General features: G+C 42.3%; 1 protein-coding gene across 1 annotated transcript; it reads left to right on the top strand.

Moving 5' to 3' along the window:
- Positions 1-148: 148 nt before the first annotated feature.
- LOC116376813 (WD repeat-containing protein 18-like) lies at positions 149-23,125 on the top strand. The gene is made up of 7 exons (XM_031838296.1): positions 149-875; positions 11,016-11,159; positions 12,435-12,499; positions 12,782-12,906; positions 19,940-20,097; positions 20,569-20,637; positions 22,933-23,125. The coding sequence occupies exons 1-7, from the start codon at positions 705-707 to the stop codon at positions 23,059-23,061; spliced, it is 861 nt and encodes a 286-aa protein (XP_031694156.1). The 5' UTR covers positions 149-704; the 3' UTR covers positions 23,062-23,125.
- The last annotated feature ends 1,534 nt before the right edge of the window (positions 23,126-24,659 follow it).

Below are 24,659 nucleotides of genomic sequence, written 5' to 3' on the forward strand. Positions count from 1 at the left end.
TACCTTAATGTAACGTGTTGTGACAGATGTGGAGACTTTACTTTAATATAACGTGTTGTGACAGATGTGGAGACTTTACTTTAATGTAACGTATTGTGACAGATGTGGAGACTTTACTTTAATGTAACGTGTTGTGACAGATGTTTGATTATTTAGTCCACTCCATCATTGAGGATGAAGAAGATGAAGAAGACTGAGGTCTTCTAGCTGTGATCAGTCTGTCTTGTATCTTAAATGAAAGGTTGCGTCGTTGCTTATTAACATGTGAGGATCTGCTGTGGCCACCAGGTAGCGCTTTAACACAGACTGTAGATACGTTTGTTCCCATGATAAGACGTCAGCAGTGTTTTATCTCCACTGAAGAGTCCACCAGTCAGGTTAGCACCAGATACAGAGTTAGGATTCATTCATTTGAGTAGTTAATATAAATGTCACTCTCCTACCTGATTGGTCAGCTCTAGTCTAGTTTGTGTTCATGTGTCAGTTTTATTCTTGAAATAAAAAACAGCAGCAGGTGATCAGTCTGATGTCCACATCCTGACAACAGACTGATCAGCTGCATCCAATAATCAATACATCCTGTTCTCACTGACTGTGTATAAAACTGCAGCAGGTCCCAATTAAGTCAGTGTCATCCTAAAGCTCCATGAACCAAAATGTTGTGAATGTAGACACCAGTGTGATCACTCTGTGTGTGATTATTAATGTGTGTATTTGCGTGTATGTGTTTCAGTGTGATCCAGCTGGATTTAAGCCACACCCCTGAGCCGCGTCACGTCCTGTCTCGTCACTCTCTGCCAATCACAGACTTGCACTGTGGCCTGATGGGAGCTCAGGCCAGAGTCGCTACCGCCTCCTTAGACCAAACTGTCAAGGTGAGACTGAGTTTATATCACCTGAACAGGTACAACAGTAGAGTTTCTACTTAATCACTTTGACTCTTCTTCGTCACTTTGACTCTTCTTTCTGAAACCTCCTTCAGACTCGACAAGTCAAACAAACCTCTTTTACCTGTTTGTGTCTCTTTTCTTCATTAAAAACTCTTCATCATAAGTGTGACTTTATCTCTGAGAGGCAAATACCTCTGCACCGTCTGATGGTCATGAAGACAGTCGGTCTATCTCGGTTTCCACCCAGCAGCTTCATAACAAGCTCATTCATCAACTGAACTAGCTTTAGGTCTGAAGAACTTAGTTTACCCTCCGAGATATTTTAATCTTTATTTCTTTGTTGAAAGCTGCTGTACTGATAAAGTTCATGTGTTCCAGTGTGAACTGTCTAAATCAGGATCCAACTGGATCAGTAGCAGAGACCTGAATCCAAACTGATTCTATTGCTAGAACTGACTCAGAGTTGAATAAAAGGTTAATAAAAGAAAAAAAGGAGCGACCGACCAATCAGACACTAGACAGAAGAGACGACTGTCCACCAAATATCCAGTTGGACCGTGCACACGTGCAGATGTCACCTCGTCCCTGTGGGGGTGTGAGTGTAGACAACACACCGACATAAAACTGTAACTTCTCTTGTAACTCTTTGATCATCTCGGTTCATTTATCATTATTCATTTAGCATGGAGCTCTTCCATCATATATTAATATTGATCAAATGTGTTTATTCCTATTTACATGTTTTTGGGAGATTCATGTTATTTGTAACTGGGCTATATGGAAGTAGTGTTAGTATAGTAAAACTTTCAGTAAACAGTCAACATGTAAAAACCATGTGAGAATATATGAATTGTATCATTAATGTTGTGTTTTAGTGTCTACAAAAGTGCTGTACAAGTCCATATACCATTTACTTATAATATTACATTATATATTGCCTTTGGAATTTAGATTTTACACTAAGTGTGAAGTCAAATCTTAATAGAAATAGGTTTACCGACAATGGACTCAAATGAGAAATATGCATATCAGCCTTATGGTTGAGGAGCCGTCCCGGATTCATTGAGGGGAAGCTGTTATATTTGGCTTTCTTTTTGAGGGATGATGGGTGAACAAGTTAAAGTGATGAAGAAGAGTTACACCCTATTTCCACCATAGTTAGTGTGTGTATGCTGCTTTTTTAAACATGCTAAAACCTACTAAAAATAGGAGATGGACCTCTTTTTGCTACTGTACATACTGTTCTTGTATTCAGTATTGAAGCAGCAGTGAAACCTGTTTTGAACCCATCAGACGTCATTGATCACCTCCGATCAGAATGATAAATCCATTGAAACACTGAGCGTCTCCTCTCGTTTTTTTAATTTGGATAAAATCCCCTCTAACATAAATCACAGGAGGTGGAGTCTTAGTAATGACATAACGGATGGTCGGGGGTGTTGAGCACAAGCTGAGGCATCGCTCCTGCTCACACTTTAAATCATGAGGTTTTTAAGTGGAGTCTGTGTTCTGCAGAGCCAGCAGCACTATTAAACTGAGGGGGGACAGAGACGCATCACTTCCTGTCATTATTACACATTTCTATACTCTCTCTTTATTTACATGAAGAACGAAAGGCTACAATGCTGAGAAACTAACAAGACCGTCAACTGTTTAATGTTGCACATCTGAAACTTAAGAAAGGACGTGGTTCTTAAAGGTTCAGGTTCCTGCAGTGAAGGGTTCAATTGTTTCAAACTAAACGATGCAACATGTTCAACACATCACATAAATATTGATTGTCAGAACTAACTGCAATAATTTACATATTAAACCATAAAAACATTGACACGCTGTAGACATCTGAAACATGTTAGCTACCTAACATTAGCCGCTTAATATGTCATCCACACACTCTAAGAGCTCGTTGCTATCGACAGGTAAGCTGCCAGTTTTATGTACTTTGTGTTGACTTGAAGTGAAGCCATCAAAACATTACAGTCTGGTGAATCAGTAAAGAACTGGTCACCTGGTGATAGCAATGTGCTTTCCTACGCTGTGACAAGAAAGAGTGGATGAAGCATTAAATTGTTACATTTTACTCATTTAGCATCTGGCTAGTTAACTAGCTAGCTAATGATGCTATTATGCTGCACTGGTTACAGAAAATGAGCCGAACATAGTTGTCACTCTTAACAACCAATCACAGATGCGTCGAGGCAACTAGTACCAGCCAATCACAGCACAGTACTGCGTGTGTGAGTGACTGTGCACCTCTATGTTGTCCTCGGCTAGTCTGGTGCGGCCAACTGCATAATATTTAGAGTGGCCAGTTATGGCTGCATGTAGTGCTGGGCGGTATGACCAAAAATGTGTATCACGGTATTTTTTAAGATTCTGGTGGTTTCACGGTATATCATGGTATTTCTTTTTTTCCTTGACTGTGTTTTTCTATATGTTTATAGAGGCTTACTCTACTGTCAGGAGTACATAGAATATACAAACATGTTAATATCTTCATCTATAAAGGCTTTGATTACTAGAGGGTTAGGGTTGTTTGTTCCTATAATGTTGGGATAGCAGTTTGGCTGAAGTATTGTAGCTCCGGTCAGACGTACCATGAATCCAGTGTTTTAATCATTGCTCTGAGTCTTTCTCCACAGTCTGTAGCGGGACCATGTCCTTGCATAGATGGATAGTTATTGCGTTCCTAATGTTGCTCCACTGCTTGCTTTTCTTGTCATAAGCTGCCTCGAGCAAATGCCTCTTCAAGCGATGTCTGACCCTTCGGCTTCACTGTTTCACTCGCGTTAACGTTACCGGTTGACGGCCTCGAATCCGACGGCGTCATCACACTCTTGGTATTCCAACACATGTTTTCTGCTGAGGTGATGGAGTAAGTTGCTCGTGTTACCACCAGCGGCAACAACAGTGGCTCGACAAACTCGCAAAACGTCGGACTTTTTAAAACCAAAACACGTCCAAACAGCAGACCCAGCTCCTCTCTTGGGCACAGACTCTATCGGTGCATCTCCGGTCTGTCTTTGTTCCTCCTGCATCGCTCTGTTCTGTTCTTTAATGTAACGTTACTGTAGCGACGGAGCCTCTCCCAGCTGTTAGCAGACTGTTGTGCTAGCGGGCTAGCTAGCGAGCTGTACCCAGCATAACGTTCGGCGGTGAAATTTTATAAATGTACAAATCGTTTATTTGTCACAAACTGTTGTGTCGTGGTATTTTGTTGTTAAAGAGCGTTAGTTGTGGGTTATTAATTGTTATAACCATGACTAGGGGTCCCTCTCAATACAGTTAGCTCCGACTGTAGCCGTCTTAGCAGCGAACAATATATTTAGCTGCCTGTTGAATAGCAGTTGTTTCGACTATGCACCGGTATGACGGTGTGTGAAAAATTAATATCCTACGGGAAATTCAAACCAGTATACCGCCCAGCACTAGCTGCATGGTCAAGGACCTGTCACGGTTGAGGTGACTCACTTTCTTAAAACACCTTTTATTGCCTGTTTTATTCTGCCACTCATTGCCTGCTGACTCCTCACACTCTACTCTTAAAGGCCCCAGACTCTTCTGTGTGCCTTTTTATTGGGCATCAACCTTTCGTCTAAATATACTTCCATCCATTTTCCTCGGCTTATCCGGGGTCTGGTCGCGGTGGCGGCAGGCCAAGCAGGCCGACCCAGACTTACCTCTCCCCTGCAACACATTCCAGCTCATACTGGAGTATCCCGAGGCGTTCCAGGCCAGCTGGGAGATATAATCCCTCCAGCGTGTTGTGGGTCTTCCCGGGGCCTCCTCCCAGTTGGACGTGCCCGGAAAACCTCCAGTGGGCGGCGTCCAGGAGGCATCTTAATGAGATGCCCAAACCACCTCAGCTGACTCCTTTCGACGGGAAGGAGTAGCGGCTCCACTCCAAGCTCCCTCCTGATGACCGAGCTCCTTACCCTATCTCTAAGGCTGAGCCCGGCCACCCTACGGAGGAAACTCATGTCGGCCGCTTGTAGCCGCGACCTCGTCCTTTCGGTCACGACCCAGAGTTCGTGACCATAGGTGAGGGTAGAAATGTAGACCGACCAGTAAATTGAGAGCTTCGCCTTCCAGCTCAGCTGCCTCTTCACTAAGATGGTCCGGTGCAGCGCCTGCTTTACTGCTGCAGCCGCACCGATCCGCCTGTCGACCTGCCGCTCCATCTTAACCTCACTCGTGGACAAGACCCCAAGATACTTGAACTCCTTTTGCTTGCTGTAGGCACTCCGTCCCCACCTGGAGGGAGCAATCCACCGGTTTCCGGCAGAGCACCATGGTCTCAAATTTGGAGGTGCTAACTCTCATCCCCGCCGCTTCACACTCTGCTGCAAACCGCCCCAGTGAATGATGGAGGTCACGATCTGAGGAGGCCAACAGGACCACATCATCTGCAAACAGCAGAGAGGCGATTGCGAGACCCCCGAACCTGACGTTCTCCAACTCCCGGCTGTGCCTAGATATCCTGTCCATGAAAGTCACGAACAGGACCGGCGACAAAGGGCAGCCCTGGCGGAGGCCAACACCCACCAGGAAGGTGTCTGACTTATTGCCGAGAATGCTGATACAGCTCCTACTGCAGTCGTACAGAGACTAGATGGCCCGTTGGAACGGGTCCGGCACCCCATACTCCCATAGCACCCCCCACAAGAACCCCCGAGGGACCCGGTCGTAAGCCTTCTCCAAGTCCACAAAGCACATGTAGACTGGTTGGGCAAACTCCCAGAACCCCTCCAGTAGTCTTGCGAGGGTAGAGAGCTGGTCTACTGTTCCACGGCCGGGACGGAATACGCACTGCTCCTCTTGATCGGAGTCTCCTTTCCAGCACCCCGACATAAGCCTTCCCCGGGAGGCTGAGAGGTGTGCGGCCAAGACAGCCCAACAGTCTCCAGCGCCTTCAGCATCTCAGGGCGGATCTCATCCACCCCCGGTGCCTTGCCACCAAGGAGCTTTTTGACTACCTTAGCAGCCTCTGCCAGGGATATGGGTTGCATGTTGGTCGGGTTTAGGAGTTCCTCAAAGTGCTCCCCCCCCCCCCGACAGCCTGGGGTAGGCCCTGCATTACCTTCCTGACCCGTCAGATGGCTTGCCAGAACCTCCTTGAGGCAAACCGAAAGTCCTTCTCCATGGCCTCCCCGAACTCCTCCCATACAAATATACTTGTGTTCATTGTAAAACACGTGTTATACACCTATGGTCTCGCGGCACACCAGTGTGCCGTGAGAGATCGTCAGGTGTGCCGCGGGAAAATGTCCAATTTCACTTAATGAGTTCAATAAAATATTATTTAGTTGTTGCAAATACTTTGCCATTGTTGAGCGTCTGAGCTACAATTTAGTGGCTGGCTGAGTAATAAATACTCCTCCATGCCAGTAGGTAGCACAATAATGACCGTGTTCATTTAGGACAGTAGAATGAAATGACGCGCAGGAGAGGTTGTGGTGACAAGACGAACAGCGATGGAGAAATATTTGAAAAGGAAAAATGCAGACTCTGAACTGGGCCCTGGACAAAATAACCCAGATGAAAAGCCTAGTAAGGATCAACACATTGAGAGACTTGTCATTAAATTGTCAGCATATATCCGGCCCTCGGTACAACGGCCCGCCAGAAAATATCATATGTTTATCATAACTGGCCCGCCACACCACAGATCTCCGGGACGAAAAGTGGCGATGTGAGCTGGCTTTATGTGCAACATAACGAAGCATCTCACTGCGCTAAACCTCCAGCTTCAGGGACGGGGACGTGTGATCACAGACATGTGTGAGGCAGTAAAAGTCTCCACCGCTGTGTTCCCGACTGCGCATTTTGCTGATAAACTGGGTGCATTTGGCACAGAGATCACTCAACGATTTGCCGACTTTGCAGCTCAGAAATGTAAATTTGAACTGCTCAGCAATCCGTTTGCAGTTGATGTGGAAAGAGCACCTGTGGAGCTGATAGACCTCCAGTGTAATGACACTCAAGGCAAAGTATGACTCTGGGCGCTTCACAGTTTCCAAGTTTCCCCCCCCGAAACGATGCCTTAACTCCGCCTACATGCTGCTCAAACGCTCTGCATGTTTGGAAGCACATACCTGTGTGAGCAGCTGTTCTCTGTGATGAAGATGAACAAAAACCCGCACAGGAGTCTCACTGATGCACATCTTCACTCCATCTTGAGGGTTTCCACAGAACCTAACCCCAGATATTAATGAACTGGCAGCCAAGAAAAGATGCCAAACATCTGGCTCTGGTACGTATGCATAAAATAATGTAGCCTACCTAAACATGTATTCTTTTTGCACTTTGTCCAATATCCCTTCTATCCTGTTTATTAAATGATGACTCTATTTGGCCCTCAACGTAGTCCCAATTTCTTATTTTGGCCCTCTGTGATTGAGTTTGACACACCTGCATATATGCTGTATTATGCTAAAAGGTGTCATTTTGTAACATTTTTGGTTGTTGGTGTGCCGCGGGATCTTTTTAATGTAATGTAAAAAATGTGCCGCGGCTCAGAAAAGGTTGAAAAACACTGCTCTAGACTAGGGGGGGTCAGCCAATTGTGGGTTGAGTTTATTCAATCACAAAATACAGCAGTGGTTGTTGCATAAACATCTGGCAGTGATCCGCACTCTACTGCTGTGGTGGCCTGTTCTTTGTTCTTCTTCCTCTGTACTGGGCCACGTTACGGGGCTCTGTTTCTGACTCGCACATTAAACAGTCCAAATGATAACTCTTGCAGACGCTGATTCCTTTGCCGTCATTTGATCGATTTATTTTCACTTTTGACAAACTTAACAGCAAAACATAATCAGTTTAACGTGACGTCAAAGACTGTCCCGATGCCAAGGGAAAACAACCCGAGACTCAGTCCCATCCCTCTTATACCAGCTGATCCTCATCTGATTATTAACAAAAGTTCCCAAAGAAAAATAATTATTCAGAATGCGAATTTAACCGTCATTCATAAATTAAAGGAATGTGTTTAGGTCATACAAATATATTAGAAAAATTAGAAATTATGATTTGTAATCAAAACTAAAGATATGGCTCTAACATTCCAGCCCCTAATTGCTTCGAATACAGCAATTACATCAATTACTAAATAGTCAATATTCAAAACACAAATATATTCCGTTTTTTTTTTTCTTGTTTTTTTTTTCATTGTCGTCCGAGTACATAGATAGATTAAGTTCATATAACTTCTCCAAACTACTGTCCAGCACCAGCTACTCTCCAGCTTCAAGGAGCAGACAGAGTTTGTTGATGGGTCTCTGTATAACACTTGTTCTGGTTTTAACTGACTAGTCCTTTATTTCCTTGCATGGTCTTTAGAATCCGTCCTAGCACCCAGGAGTTTCTAGGAGCCCATTCATCCACAATAACAACGAGGTCTCCAGGTAGAAAGTTCCTTCCACTTATTTCACTGTTGCATGATTGGAAGGTATTCCCTGACCCATCTTCTCCAGAAAAGGTCAGCCAGATAATGTACCTGTCTCCATCTCCTTCTAGAGTACAGGTCCTCTTTCTTGAATATTCCTGAAGGCATGACGGGGTTTGTTTTGAGTAGAAGCAAATAATTAGGCGTTAAAGGTTCCACATCATTCAAGTCATTTGTTATTGTTGTGATTGGTCTATCATTCATTGTAGCTTCCACCTCACATAAGGCTGTCTGCAAGGCCTCATCATCCAGAACTTGTTCTTTCACCACAGAGCACAGAATCTTCTTGAGTGACTTAATTAGTCTCTCCCATACGCCTCCGTGGTGAGTAGGGTTGTCACGATACCAAGATTGTGACTTCGATACGATACCTGCCATAAGTATCACGATACCCGATACTTACGATACCAGAATTCGATACAATACCACAAATACGATACGATACTGGTATATTTATCTATAATAGTAATGTATAAAACATCTGTACGGTTCCCTTTTTTACCAGCTTCTTTCTGCCCAGCTTTTTGAACACTTAACAAATGGCATTAATATTAATGTTGAACGTCTTCGCATCTTTTGAGCCTCTCTCATATTTCCACTGGCTTTCAAACACAGCTGAAGGGAACTCTCTGTGTTGCTGCTGGCATCTGTCTGACTGTCTGTGGGAGTGGGTGGATAAACAATGCTTAATTTACTTGCATAGTGAGTTTGATATTTTCACTTCATATTTTATCTTAATTCATGGAATAATTATTTTTCCTTAACTAAAAATAAAAATAATTAGCTCAAGATCCACCCTCAGGCTCCACCAGCATGTCGCCATTTTGCATCAATTGTGTTTCATTTAGTACACTTTTGTGTGCATTGTGACCTCATGATCATATAGGCTTGTCCTCAAACTAGGCTAAGGCTACTCGTGTTAGCCGTCTATGGGTGAGCTTGGGGGTGTTCACGTTTATAATCACATTTGCTTACCCGCCGTTCTTTGAACTCTTTGAAAAGTTGGGGGTGTCTGTCTGAAAGGTGCTTTGCCATGTTAGACCTGTTGCCTCCCTTGGTCTGTGTGGCTTTGAAACAGGTTTCGCAGACGGGTCTCTGTATGTCAGTGGGGACCGTACACGGACCACCATTTCCGTTTTTGGTTTGAAACGAAAAATGAGAATATTGTCGTTTTTTCGGCTGAACGGTAAAACAGACTATCAAAACGTACACGGACCTTGATGCATGTCTCCCCTGCTATCACTGCTGTGAGTGAGCGCTGCCTGTTGCGTGTGTGAGCGTTGGGCAGCCCCGCCCCCTTGCAGTCAATGCCTGCAGGCAGCATGACAGGGAGCGGAACAGTGAGTGCGCTCTGATCGCGCTATTTTAATGAAGTATCGATACTAAAAATATGCAAAATCGTATCGTTTTTAACGTGCGGGTACTGCGGTACCTTTTTAGTATCGATACACCGTGCAACATTAGTGGTGAGCACCTACTGCTGGGTTAAATATCCACTCTATTCCTTCTTGGAGTAGATTTCTTTGGATTTTGTCATGATTTAGTTATTTTAATGATCGTTCAGCTCCTTTTGTGCACCAACAAAATTTGTACCTTGATCTGATCTGATGGTTTTTACAGTACCTCTGCGACATAGAAATCTGCATATTGCATTGATGCAGGAGTTGGTGTCCAAACTATTAGCCACCTCAAGATGGATTGCCCAGCTAGTAAGGCATGTAAAGATCACACCCCACCGTTTTACATTGGTCCGACCTCGCTTTATCTCAAAAGGTCCAAAATAGTCCATGCCAACTGAAGTGAAAGGTGGCAGATCCGGTATCACACGGTCCTGTGGAAGATCTGCCATTTTTTGCTCTCCTACTTTAGACTGCATTCGTCTGCAGAAAACAGTTTCTGATGATCTTTCGTGCTGAAGAATTTGCAGAGGACATCCAGTATTTCTGTCCTAGTTTTGAGAGCATATGATTTCTTCCAGAATGACCAACTTGGGTGTGACCTCGGATATGTGGGATTTTTTGGGTAAGATTATGGGATTCTTAGCGCATACTGGCATAGCTGATCTGTTAATCCTTTCCCCCACTCTCAGGACACCTTCATCTAGGATGGGGGATCCATTTTTAATATAGGGCTCTCTTTTCGGCAGTGTTTTCCCTTTTCCAGGAGGGAAATTTCCAGTGCAAAGTGTTGCTGTTGCTCAAATGCATATATGGCCTTTTCAGCATTTTTTAAATATCTTTCACCATCAGATCTGCACTGAATGGCACCTTAAGCTTCATGGCACGTTCCTTCAGTGATTTATCATTACTCAGCAGCAATCCAGTATTTGTCATCTTTCTTCTTTGAGTGATCTCCAAGAGCAATCTTTTCAACTTCAATATCCAAGCTACAGCTTTTTCAGGCTTTTCCAGTCTGAGTAGTACTCAATCAGCTTATTGGTGGGACTTTTTCCCTCAATGCTCGTTGTGTTCACGATCACATCCCTTTTCACTTTGGGATCATCCGACGAAAGATAACTTTGTGACATTTTGTCTGGGTTCTTAGGCCACTGATTTTTAGTTTGTCTTTAAATTTCCACATTTATGTATTCTTTTATATATTTTTTTTATGGCACTACTGTGTCTCCAACTTCTCTGAGATGTTGGTTTACAAACTTTCTGTCTGTCCGTCTGTCTGACCAGGTGTGGGAGTTGTCCTCAGGTGAGCTGCTCCTGTCCGTCCTGTTTGATGTGGAGATCATGTCTGTGACCTTTGACCCCTGCGAGTACTTCCTGTTCTGTGGAGGCAGTGATGGAAACATTTTCCAGGTGTCTCTGTGCAGCCAGGTGAGTCTCACTCTTTACTTTACGTCCTCCATTTTAACACACTGCCATTCTACATCCTACAAAAAAGTGTTCATTTTGTTATCTGACAAGCTATATCCTTCAAAAATACATCCTACAAACTACATCTTACAAACTATATCATCCTTCAGAAATACAAAATACATCCTACGAACTTCATCATATAAACTACATCTTACAAACTATATCATCCTTCAAAATACAAACTACATCCTACAAACTTCATCCTATATACTACATCTTACAAACTATCATCCTTCAAAATACAAACTACATCCTACAAACTACATCTTACAAACTATCCTTCAAAATACAAACTACATCCTACAAATGTCAAACTACGTCTTACAAACTATCATCCTTCAAAATACAAACTACATCCTACAAACTACATCTTACAAACTATCCTTCAAAATACAAACTACATCCTACAAATGTCAAACTACGTCTTACAAACTATATCATCCTTCAAAATACAAACTACATCCTACAAACTTCATCCTACAAACTACATCTTACAAACTATCATCCTTCAAAATACAAACTACATCCTACAAATGTCAAACTACATCTTACAAACTATATCCTTCAAAATACAAACTGTTCAACAAGCCACAAACTTCATCCTACAAACTACATCCTACAAACTATATCATCCTTCAAAATACAAACTGTTCAACAAGCCACAAACTACATCCTACAAACTTCATCATACAAACTACATCTTACAAACTGTCATCCTTCAGAATACAAATTGTTCTACAAGCCACAAACTACATCTTACAAACCAAAAAACAAATGCTACAAACTACATCCTACATTCTACAAACTTCATCCTACAAACCCAAAAAATATATGCTACAACTTACAATCTACAAACGACATCCTACAAAGTACAAACTACATCCTACAAACCCCAAAAATATATGCTACATCTTACAATCTAAAAACTACATCCTACAAAAGACAAACTACAAACTTCAAACTACAGCCTTTGGAAAAGATCTGACCATGTGGAGTTGAGTTACATCAGTTTATACATATATTATATTGGTGAGGAAACTGTGGACTGATTGTTGGTTGTTTTCAGACTTCTCTTCTCTCCGACTTGTCATGATCAGTAATTGATGTCATTTAAAGGAATCAGTCAAAACATTTTGAGATGGCCAATAACAGGCTATAAGTTAAAGAGGACCTGACCTGGAAACAGTTTGTGTCGATATAGAAGTGTTTGAACTGTTTTTGTTTCATCTGCAGAGTCTTAGTTGGGACAAATCGTTCCAGTCAGACAACGACGGGAACCAGGTCTTCAAAGGACACAGGTGAGATGTTTATTCCATTCATATCAGTCACCTCTGAACATTTTAAGGTGACTGTGGTACAACGATCACGGAGTCACAGAGACAAAAAAGATAGTAGAAATTTTTTTTTTTTCATCAGTTTGAATCCTCTCATTTTTTCAAAATTGTCTTGTAATTTGATCTGAAGTCATTTAAAACCTCAGTAGATTAAGATAGTCTTGTGATCTGAAGTCAGTTTGAATCCTCTCAGTAGATTCAAATAGTCTTGTGATCTGATCTGAAGTCAGTTTGAATGTCTCTCAGGAACTTGGTGACGTGTCTGTCGGTGTCCATGGATGGGACTCTCCTCCTCTCTGGTTCACATGATGAGACAGTTCGACTCTGGGATGTCCAAAGCAAACAGAGCATCCGCTGCCTCGCCCACAAAGGTAAGCCCCACCCCCCTCCATGATATCTCAATGACAAAAACACAAACCATCAATTCGATTTATTTTGTTTAGCCCAAAATCACAAATTCTCCTCAGAGTTCTTGACGGTCTACACATACAACATCCTCTGTCCTTTGACTCTCACATCAGAATAGGAAACAGAGGAGGATCCTCTTATCAGGATGAAGTGTGATGTCATGTGTACAGAATGAACAACATAACGGAGTCACAACACATTCAATGCATATGACAGAAATTATTCATATAATGAGACTAGTAAGTAGAATAATGATGGAAACATTATGACGACTAATGATAACAGCAGAAGTGGATATAGTAGAATAATAATAAAATAAGTAATGGCATCAGTAACAGTAATGTGACTAATAATAATGATGATAGTATCAGTGGGTGTCAGCGGGACCAGGGTCCAGATAAAACCAGGATCTAAGTAAACCTGTAAGGAGAGAAAACAAAGACTCTGAGGAAGAAGCAAAGTCAGTAATGTGCATTAATGGTATCAATAATAGAAATAGTAATGTGACTAATAATAATAATGATAATAGTAGCAGTAGGTGTCAGCAGCCTGTGTTTTGACTGTCGGGTGACCTCAAGAGGAAATGACCCTAGCCCTCATCAACAGCTTCCTGTTTCATGGTGAATAATGGTGTTGAGCATCATCAAGGTCTTCACCTTACACGGACTAAATGTGAGGGTGATCTGCTTAACCTGCAAAGAGTAGTACGCCAAAGTATGGCAAATGTAACTTCCTGTTGCCATGATGTGGAGCTATGTCTGTGTATATATAATCATAATATAAACCGGTTAACGGTAAGAATTATAACAAATGTAAACTGGGTCAGAAACCTCACCTCTGGTCAGACTTCTGTTACTGCTAAAGAAAAGCCTTCTGGCTCTCACACGCCTTCATAATAAGAGCCCTCTAGCCCCTTCACAATAAAAGCCCTGCAGCCGCATCAGTGCATCTGCATTGTTATTGTGTTGATCTGCATCTATATTAAGTAGTTTTTCGATGTATTGATTACATCAGTGGTTCTCAACTGGCGGGACCCGTTTTCACTGGGTCGCGGGCCGTTGCCTATCTTAAAAAAAAAAAAAGAACTTATTTTGAAGGGGGTTTTTTATGCAGCGGAGTGCCGTCTATTCACACTCCTCAACAATATTTGGTGTGAATGCCTTGTAATGCTCATAGCAGAGGATAAACTGAAAACTATACCTCTGTCTAATGACACTAAGTTGGCGAATTGAAGACATGTCGGATGACATCAAACAGCAGACCACAGTTCGAATTTAGGCAAGTGGTCATTTTGCATTACAAATGGACGAATCTACATACATAACGAACAAAGCAGTTTTACTCGTTTACGTGACACATGTGTGGGACGGGGACTGACCGGAACAATTTATCTGCACAAGAGAGCTCCCTACACTACGACTGCAGAGGACGTTTCCAGCTCAGGTTCAAACTACACAATCTTTTCATTAAATACATTTGAGAAGTTGAAAATGTTCCGCGATTTGGGTCACGGCTTGTCATTAAGGGGTGATGGTGGGTCCCGCAGCCAGACCAGTTGAGAACCACTGGATTACATTACAGTCATTTAGCAGACGCTTTTATCCAAAGCGACCTACAATAAGTGTATTCAACGTCTGTATTCAAGAGAACTACTAGTCACTAGAAGTCAAAAGTGTATCTCCTTTTTTAAACAAGCATCTAAGAGCATAAACCAGAGCAAAAGTACAGAAACAAACTAATACGAATACAATAAGTGCAACAAACTAATATGAATACAATAAGTGCTAAGTGGAAGGCTCAGGGTAGTACTTCTTGAAGAGCTGAGTCTTCAGCCTGATGAGTCTTCAGCCTGAGTTCAGTGGATCCTTCAGTAAGCGTGACTTCGCTCCTTCACTCATTACTGCAAACAGCTTCCTGTCCTCTGGTGGCTCATCCTCTTAAATTGATTCTCGAGGTAATCTGAGGGAAATTAATTTGAAAAGTCCCCAGACAGGAAGTTGGAGTGACAGCAGGCCGAGGCTCAGCTGCAGGCAGGAAAAGATCCGCCACTAGAACGGAGTACTGAGCTCTGTTCTTCAACTGGAGGGAGCTGAGTGTTTTCTGAAGGGTGGAGGTCGGAGTAAATCCACTCCCACACGTTGTTTCCTGGCTGTGATTTGGAGCCTTTGTTGGCGTGAAATGAGTCTGGCAGAGCGTCGGCTGATCGACTGAATACAGGGACCCGCTCTGTCTTTGTTGCTTCCTTCTGATAAACTGGAAATCTAGAGAATTAAATGTTTTCACGGAAATTAAGTGAAGGCGGAGCACAACGTCACAACACTTCATGTGTTTTCATGTCGGGAGTGTTGAGTTCAAAACCTCTCGCAGAACTGTGGAAGGCCGCACATCTCCAGCTACCGGCTATCTTTCGACAGCAGAGTCGTACCAAAAAGCAGCTGGATCCGGTTTACACTCAAAAAAGTATTTAATAATTTGACAGAAGCTAAAACAGTTGCAAACTGAATTAAAGCTGCGAGCAGCGATGAACGGGCCCTCGCATCCTCCAGTGTGTCGGGGGTGGCGGTGTAGGAGTTCGCAAAAATGTGTTTTTTTTTCACTAAATTCAAAATGGCTGACTTCTGGTTGGGTTTAGAGCTTAGAGCTCCAGGGGCTTCTTTATCAGTCTACATGTGATACATCTGTTTCCCAAATGTTATACATCTAAATTTTATATATAGATAGTGAAACGTACTGCGAGGACTGCATCGTCGACATATTGTATAAATTCATACAAAATTGAAAATGGCAGACTTCCGGTAGGGTTTAGAGCATGGTTCCAAGAGACTTATTTTTAAGTCTCCATAGGATACATGTGCCTACCAAGTTTCATACATGTAGCCAAAACGTAGCACTGGGGCTGCTCTTTTGAAATATTGTAGGGGACGCTATAGAGGCAATTTAAAACGGCCAATAAAGAAAATCATATAAACTATTTCTTCCAATGACCTGTGACACATGTACAAAGTTCCATGAGTTGAGCATCCCAACCCACTAAACCATCAGCTTCCTTTTTCATGGCAAACTATGCGTCGCCACGGCAACAGCGTTCAATGAAAACTCAAAAAATTCATGATGATGCATCATCAATGTCTTAAGGCTATCCTTACCAAATTTTAGACTCATCAGGTCACCTGGCTCGGAGAAATAAATAAAAGTATAGAATATGACATTTCCTTTAGCCAGCAGGCGGCGCTATGAATTATTGAATTTTTTTCAATTGAAGTATGTTTAGGCTTGAAGTAGCATCATGCAAAAGAAGTTTTGTGCGGATTGGATAATGTACCTTGGAGTTATAACAACTTATAAGAACTTATTTTTTCATAAACAATGAGGCAAAATTGCCGCCACGTCAAGGTTCTTTGATGAAAACTCTCGATTTTGATAACTTTTAATCACAAAGGTCTTAAGAGCATCCTGACCAAAGGAGAAGTTGATCGCTTAAAATCTGTAGGAGGAGTTCGTTAAAGTGCGAAGGCTGAAATCTGCAAAAAGTGACAAAAAGCACAAATTCGAGGGTTTACTGTAGCGCCCCCTAGTTGTTTAATGCAAAATAAATCTCAGGGTATGTTAGAGGATGCAATGTGCACATATGCTGAAAATCTGGTAATTTTAGGACAAACGGTTGAGAAGTTATATGTATTGATATTAAGCCACGCCCCTAAGAAGTTTATTGGTACATATCTTGTAAACGAAAAGAGATATCAAAAAGCTTTTGATAAGTTTTGATGACGTAGATCCAGTAATGATCCACAGCCAATTTGGTAGTAATGGGACTAAGCATCTAGGAGAAGTTCGCAGAAATGTGTTTTACACTAAATTCAATATGGTGGAAAATCTAAGTAGGCGGAGCTTAGGGTCTGATTGGCTATTTTGTAGCTCTAACTCGAAATTTGACACACATGTCCACTTAAGTCAATCGGACATACTGGCCAAGGGGCGTCGCCGGTCCGACTTGTAGGGGCGCTAGAGAGCCATTTCTTAACACAGAAAGATGCATTCTTTTTCAGATGGCTATATTCACCAGGCCTGACAAGTCCCCAAAATTTGGTGAGTTTTCATCCATAGCAAGTCCTCCAACCATGCGTACGTTTACCCAAACGGGTACAATATCAATAGGGCCTTCGCGGCCCGACGTTGTCGGTAGCTCGGGCCCTAATTACACTATCGATAGTATATGTTTCATGAAGCAGAGAACACACAAGTTCCACCCAACAGTCCAGCCCGTGCTAGTTATCTGTAAAATGGCCGCCGTGAGCTCTGACAGGTCTCCAGTGAAACAGTGTTCTTTATGTTCTGAAAGTGTCCGAAAATGTCCGTGTCAGCTCAGTGATTGGCTGCAATCGTACTGTCCCCTCCTCGCTTTGGACAGTATTCGCTCAGTGTCTAGCTGGATTCCTCCGGACTCCGATGGTCAGTCCTTCTCGTCTGACCACTTCCTGTTGACTCGGTGCTGGCGACCCTCTGCTTGCTCTGAAAAGCCTCACTCAGAAATCCCTTTCTGGCCCTCACGGTGTTTAATACATACAGTGACTATACTTTTGTAACAGACTGTCTCATGTTTGTCGTTCTGGTGTTGACGATATGTCCCTTGAGGGTTGCCGTAGCGAAGAGGCAACTCCCGCCTCTGGCCGAAGGGAAAAACAATAATAAAGAGAGTAGCCGTGGGCTGAACAAGATGTCTGGTCTCCCGACTCCAGTGATTACTATTTGATAAGTGCCCTCATACACCAACCCAAGACACTCGGTCACACTTTTATGGTTCAATACATTCAATGAGTAAATATACTGTAACATATAATATCCTTTCTAAGTAAACCTATTGTAAACTTATAATACCTTCCATAAGTAAATATATTGTGACATTCTATATTCACCACTAGGGGTACCATTAATCATACTAAGATACCTCACAGGAGCACTTAAAACATTTAAATAAACAGCACATACAGTGGGTATGGAAAGAATTCAGACCCCTTTAAATTTTTCACTCTTTGTTTCATTGTAGCCATTTGCTAAAATCAAAAAAGTTGTAACATTGGCCAGATCTGTGCCTTGCCACAATTCTGTCTCTGAGCTCCTTGGGCAGTTCCTTCGACCTCATGATTCTCATTTGCTCTGACATGCACTGTGAGCTGTAAGGTCTTATATAGACAGGTGTGTGCCTTTCCTAATCAAGTCCAATCAGTTTAATTAAACACAGCTGGACTCCAATGAAGGAGTAGAACCATCTCAAGGAGGATCAGAAGAAATGGACAGCATGTGAGTTAAATATGAGTGTCACAGCAAAGGGTCTGAATACTTATGACCATGTGATATTTCAGTTTTTCTTTTTTAATAAATTTGCAAAAATTTCTACATTTCTGTTTTTTTCTGTCAAGATGGGGTGCTGAGTGTACATTAATGAGAAATAAAATGAACTTTTTTGATTTTAGCAAATGGCTGCAATGAAACAAAGAGTGAAAAATTTAAAGGGGTCTGAATACTTTCCGTACCCACTGTATATACAGTACATTTACACATATATATATATATATGTGTGTGTGTATATATATCAAAACTAACCCTGACCTCCTCTAACTTTTACAAGTATCAAGTTTAAATATTTAGTATTCACCATCTTCACCTCTAACTTTTACAAGTTTGGATATTTAGTGTTGATCTTTTCACCTGTTAGGTAGATTTGTTTTATGACCATGTGTTGAGTTTTTCCTTCAGACTGAGAATCTCAAGCTGGAGCTGCTTAAATATTTTACTTCAGAAGTTGAGCAGCTTCAATATTTAACGGTGAATCTTTTAAAGGAGCTTGATGAAGAACATCTTGTGATGTTTGAGCCGTCGCTCTGGTTCCACACAGAACCGTCTCATCTCATTTGTGTTGGTACGCTGATACTTCTGATGCTGGTCTGACTTGATCCACCTCACAGACTATTCACAAACATTTGATTTTCTTCGCTGTGGTCGGCATCTGTCTTTCATTTTATAGAGTAAAGTATTCCAATCATCTAAAAAAATAAAAGTCCAAACAAATGAAGAATCATCTCTTCACAGAAGCATCTATATGTTGGGTGTGTTCATCTCTATCAGAGTTGTTATGAAAGTTTGATGGTCAGTTCTGGGCTCCTCCAGTCTCTCTGCAGTCTGTAGGTGAATAAAAGGCTCTTAAGGTGGACCAGCTGTTAACCTGTTAGTGACCAGCCCTACATTCATCACCAAACACTGTAAAGAAAACGGGGAGCAGGAAGGCGTCCAAACCAAACTAAATATATGAATTGTCTGGCTTAAGATCACACAATAGAGTTGAAGCCCCCCACTTGTGTTCCCCCATGGGACCCAAAAGTTAACGACAAGATACATACTTTTATTTAATCCAGTTTGAACTGTACCATGGATTACACACATGTTTGTCGATTTAGATAATTTAGCATAATGTTTTAGCATTCTCATTCAATGCAACAATAACACAGACACATATTAATTGCGTTTCAGCAGCATCATCTACATTTACATGAACAATGAGATGAGGTAATAACCCTAAAGCGACACTGTTCATTAAACAGCGTGATCAATGGAAGATGTATTCTACTTCATGTACATGTTGGTAATAACTGCAGTATTTCTCACTGCTGCAGCTTTCAGGTCATTTCAGGTTACACTTTGAGGCTCCACCCTCATTCTGTGGATGTCACAGGTCAGCTGACAGCTCATTGGTCTGTTCAAGAGATATTACTGTCACTCAACAGAAGAGGAATCCTAATGAATTATTTAGGCTTTTATCAATAAAACCTCCCTCTTGATCTCTAAGTAAAGTGGATCATCAACACATCTGAAGACACTAATAGAATAATTAATCAGCAGATTGATCGATATTGAAAAGAATGACAAGGTGCAGACTGAATGTTTACGATTCACTGCCGTTACCTGCAGTCCTCTGACATCACTTCCTGTCTGTGTGTTCAGGTCCGGTGACGAACGCCATCATCACGGCGGCTCCAGCGAACATGTTTCTGCCCGACAGCCGGCCGGCCGTCCCTCTGCCGCGCTTCAGCCGACACCTGCACACCTCCGAGGGCGGAGAGTCGGGGGAGGTGTGTGTCCGCCTGGGACGCTACTCACAGGTGATGTGTGTGTGTGTCCGTCCGCCTGGGACGCTACTCACAGGGGAGACAGGTGATGTGTGTGTGTCCGCCTGGGACGCTACTCACAGGGGAGACAGGTGATGTGTGTGTCCGCTTGGGACGCAACTTACAGGTGAGACAGGTGATGTGTGTGTCTGCCTGGGACGCTACTCACAGGTGGGACAGGTGATGTGTGTGTCCGCTTGGGACGCAACTTGCAGGTGAGACAGGTGATGCGTGTGTCCGCTTGGGATGCAACTCACAGGTGAGACAGGTGATGTGTGTGTCCGCTTGGGATGCTACTCACAGGTGAGTCAGGTGACGACATCTGTGACCCACAGGTGTGATTGGCACTTTATTATGTCAAGAGTCCGTTTAAAAACGGGGTCCGAATGTTTCACAGGAGCAGACGTACCTGCAGAAAGCTGATAAACTGACCTCTCTTATTTTGAAATGTTCTTGTGTTTTTAGGAGGACGAGCAGACGTACCTGCAGAAAGCTGATAAACTGAACTATTTGATGAACGCTGTGACTGACAAGGTGAGAGGGGGCGGGGCTCAGGTGCTAATAGTTGGGTAAATGTTGTGTTGTGCTACTAGCGCTATTAGCTACTCATTAACACATTGATGGTGAATGTGATCAATGATCATCAGAGAACAGACGGTGGACATGAGGGCCGTTTGTGTTGTTATGTCTCTTTAAACCTTTAAAAACTCTTCATGTCTTCATGTTTTCATGACTCAACAGACGACTCAGATAGTTTAGTCAGAGGTCAAAGGTCAGAGACTGTAAACAAACTAAATGTCAAAAATACAAAATGTCACAAAGCTGAAAAAAGGAGACACAGTGTCTGCTCACTTCAATAATCATTATCAGTTATCAATACTAAACTAATAATCATTGATTATCAGTTATCGACACTTTAATAATCATCTAAAGTGAGGACTATCTCTGCTTACAAAGCATTTATAAATGACATTGGAAGGCCATCAGTGCCTAAAAACCCACAAGTCTGTTATCTTCTCAACAGAAAAGGCAAATAAACACAAAGTGATCAAGAACATATCAATATTTATTACAAGATGCAAACAATGTACTCGTAAATATAAACCTCTCAGCCATTCATTTGTGTAAAAAACAAAACAAACAGATTGTCGTTCAGGAGAACATGGCTGGATATAAAACATTTGTAAATGTACAACTGGAGGTAGCCAGGAGCTTTGCATATTAGTTTACATTTACTTATTTCATTATTCAGGGTTAGGGTTTGCTACTTCAAGGGTACCGAGTAGTACGAAGGGCTACTTGTTTGATACAAACTTCCTGAATAACAAAGTTGCACAGATCACCTTTTAATAATAATAATAATAAATGTGAAGAGACTGTCTGATCACATGTCAGTTAATTATTCCTCACAATGATTATTAACAATGATTGTGTATTTTTTTTCAAAATCACACCTGTTATATTTGTACAAATTATCACTTCTAACATATCTTCACATCATGTCTCGTTTGTACTAACCACTACCTTTGTAACTTTTTTGAACAAATCATGAACTCTGTCCCGTGTTTATACAAATGATCAGTTATGTAAGATTGATATCCGAGTGATATCCGGCCAATCCAAAGACGATTGTAACCAATTAAATGTAGTTATACAGTGGTGACTGGGTCCGCCCACTTGGTGTCAAAAAGAAAAACTACTCGCGAGCGAGCAGAAGAGCGGTGATGGGATTCGCACGCTACGGGACGCACCTCGCACTCAAAGCAGGGTTTTCTCCTCGCAGGCTGCAATTTTGCCCGAGCAGAGATATTTTACACGGAGGGATGTGAAAGTGCTCGTCAAAGTAAATTACGTGCGCTGCTGTTTAATTCACACACACACACACACACACACACAGAGATCGATCTTATTTGCGCTCTCGTATTGTGACAGTGATTTGCCTTCATACTGGTGCTACTTTTAGAACATGCCTTGCGGGCGACTCACCGTGTTGGCAACCTCTGGTTTACATCTTGTGGTGAACCCTCTGTATGTACTCTGGTGAAGTCTTCTCTTGATTGTTGACTTTGACACGGATACGCCTACCTCCTGGAGAGTGTTCTTCATCTGGCCAACTGTTGTGAAGGGGTTTTTCTTCACCTGGTAAAGAATTATTCGGTCATCAACTACAGTTGTTTTTCCTTGGTCTTCTGGTGTTGCTGGGCTCACCAGTGCTTTCTTTCTTTTTAAGAATGTACCAAATTGTTGATTTGACCACACCTAATGTTTTTGCTATCTCTCTGATGGGTTTGTTTTGATTCTTCAGCCTAATGAAAGCTTGCTTCACTGATAGCGGCAGCTCTTTGGACTTCATATTGAGAATTGACAGCAACAGGTTACAAATGCAAATCTCACACTTGAAATTAACTCTAGACTTTTTATCTGCTCCTTGTTAATGAAATAATGAGGGAATAACACACACCTGGCCATGGAACAGCTGATCAGCCAATTGTCCAATTGCTTTCAGCCCCTTCAAAAGGTTATAGATCGTAGCGTCCTCTTTCCTCACCATACACGTTTACACCTTTATAGATTGTATCGTCCTCTTTCCTCACCATACATGTTTACGCCTTTATAGATTGTATCGTCCTCTTTCCTCACCATACATGTTTACGCCTTTATAGATTGTATCGTCCTCTTTCCTCACCATACATGTTTACACCTTTATAGATCGTAGAGTCCTCTTTCCTCACCATACATGTTTACACCTTTATAGATCGTAGAGTCCTCTTTCCTCACCGTACATGTTTACACCTGCTGACTGCATGTTTCTGATAATATGTGTTTCAGTCGGTGTTCGGTGACGGAGAGAACACGAAGGTTCGAGTAGCCGAGCTTGAAGAAGAAGTTCAGACTCTGAAGAAAGTCAACAAAGATCTGTACGACTTCTCCAGCCAGCTGCTCACTAAACCCACATAAACACATGTGTATATTTACACACTGTACACACACAGCTACACACACACCACATAAACATACAGGTACACACATAAACATGTACACACAGGTAAACAGATTCAAACACAATTTGTGATGATTTTTGTTTAAAAAATAAAAGTGTTGTTTTTGTAGAACTTCTTGTCTTTGTTGATGCTGCCTTGCTCAGAGGAACCTCTGACATCAGAAACCAATAACTTACTGCCCTCAATAACTCACAGCTGAATACCCAGAAACCATTTCACCACTATCGACCCTTTCATTGTGGCAGTGGTGGAGTAACGGTAAGAGGAGCTTGGTGGTTCAATCCCCAGACCGGTGTGGAAAGTGAGAAGCAGACTAGCCCTTCTTTCATTACTCAGTATTGTGGGTTCACTGGGCCTCTGACCAAAACCTCTAAAGGGAGGCGTCCAAGAGGATCCTGATCAGATGTTGAGCCTCCTTTAGACCTGAAGGATCAGATACTCTGAGCTCTGAGTCCAGACACCCTACGAAGGATCCTCCATCTCGTGCTTTGTTTCACGACCCAAAGCTCATGACCACAGCGGAGGGTCTGAACCGAGACGGACTGGTGGATCCAGAACTTAGTCTTCACCACAGCGGTCCTGTTCAACGTTTTCATCAAACCTCCATCTCACGCTCCATCTGAACCTCACTGGTGAACCAGACCCAGAGAGACTTGAACTCTCTTTGAGCAGAGACTCAGTCCCAAACCAGCAGAGAACCTGGAGGTTCTGCCTCTTTTTCTACAAATTGCCCCGGTGCTGCTGAAGGTCACGTTCTTAAGGAGCCAACAGAACCACATCATCTGCAAAGAGAAAAGACGCAATTCTGAGGTCCTCAAACCAGAGCCTCTCCTCCCCGTCTGGGCCTTGAGATCCTGTCCATGAAAATCACAGAGGATTGTAGACCAGAGACCTGGTGGAGGCCAACGACCACTGGAAACAGCTCTGACTTTGGTTAAACAAGGACCGGATGGCTCGTAGTACTGACCCAGGTACCCGTATTCCTGCTGTACCCCCACAGGACTCTCTGAGGAACACGATCCAACGATCCTTTGAGAATCCACATTGCTCCTCCTGGATCTGAGTTACAGCATTATATTGATGAAGAGTAGAGCTGCATTAACATGCTCTGACTGTCATGAAGACACAACACACACATGTAGATGAAACGTGCTGAAACATGTTATTCCTGTTGCACAGCAGTGGAACGTTTCACACACAGTCACACACTGACCACAGATAGTGAAGAGATAGAACTGCTGCTGTGTAAAGAGAACACTGCTGCTAACAAGAACCTGATGTGTTTAAACCAAATGTTATTGCCCTTTGTTCATATAGCAGTACTTTCAAAATAAAAGTGCACAATACACTACTTATGAATTCATTATTGAACTTTGCCATAACAATGCGATTAATCTCTATTAATCCCCAAAAAATCATGCGATTAATCGCGATTAAAAATTGTAAACGTTGCCCAGCACTAATATATATATCTCTATCTATATCTATCTATATATCTCTATATATATATCTATCTATATATCTCTATCTATCTATCTATATATCTCTATCTAT

This window comes from Anarrhichthys ocellatus, unplaced genomic scaffold (genome assembly GCF_004355925.1).
Source record: "Anarrhichthys ocellatus isolate YVR2014 unplaced genomic scaffold, GSC_Weel_1.0 scaffold623, whole genome shotgun sequence".
In the NCBI taxonomy this organism is placed as follows: Eukaryota; Metazoa; Chordata; class Actinopteri; order Perciformes; family Anarhichadidae; genus Anarrhichthys; species Anarrhichthys ocellatus.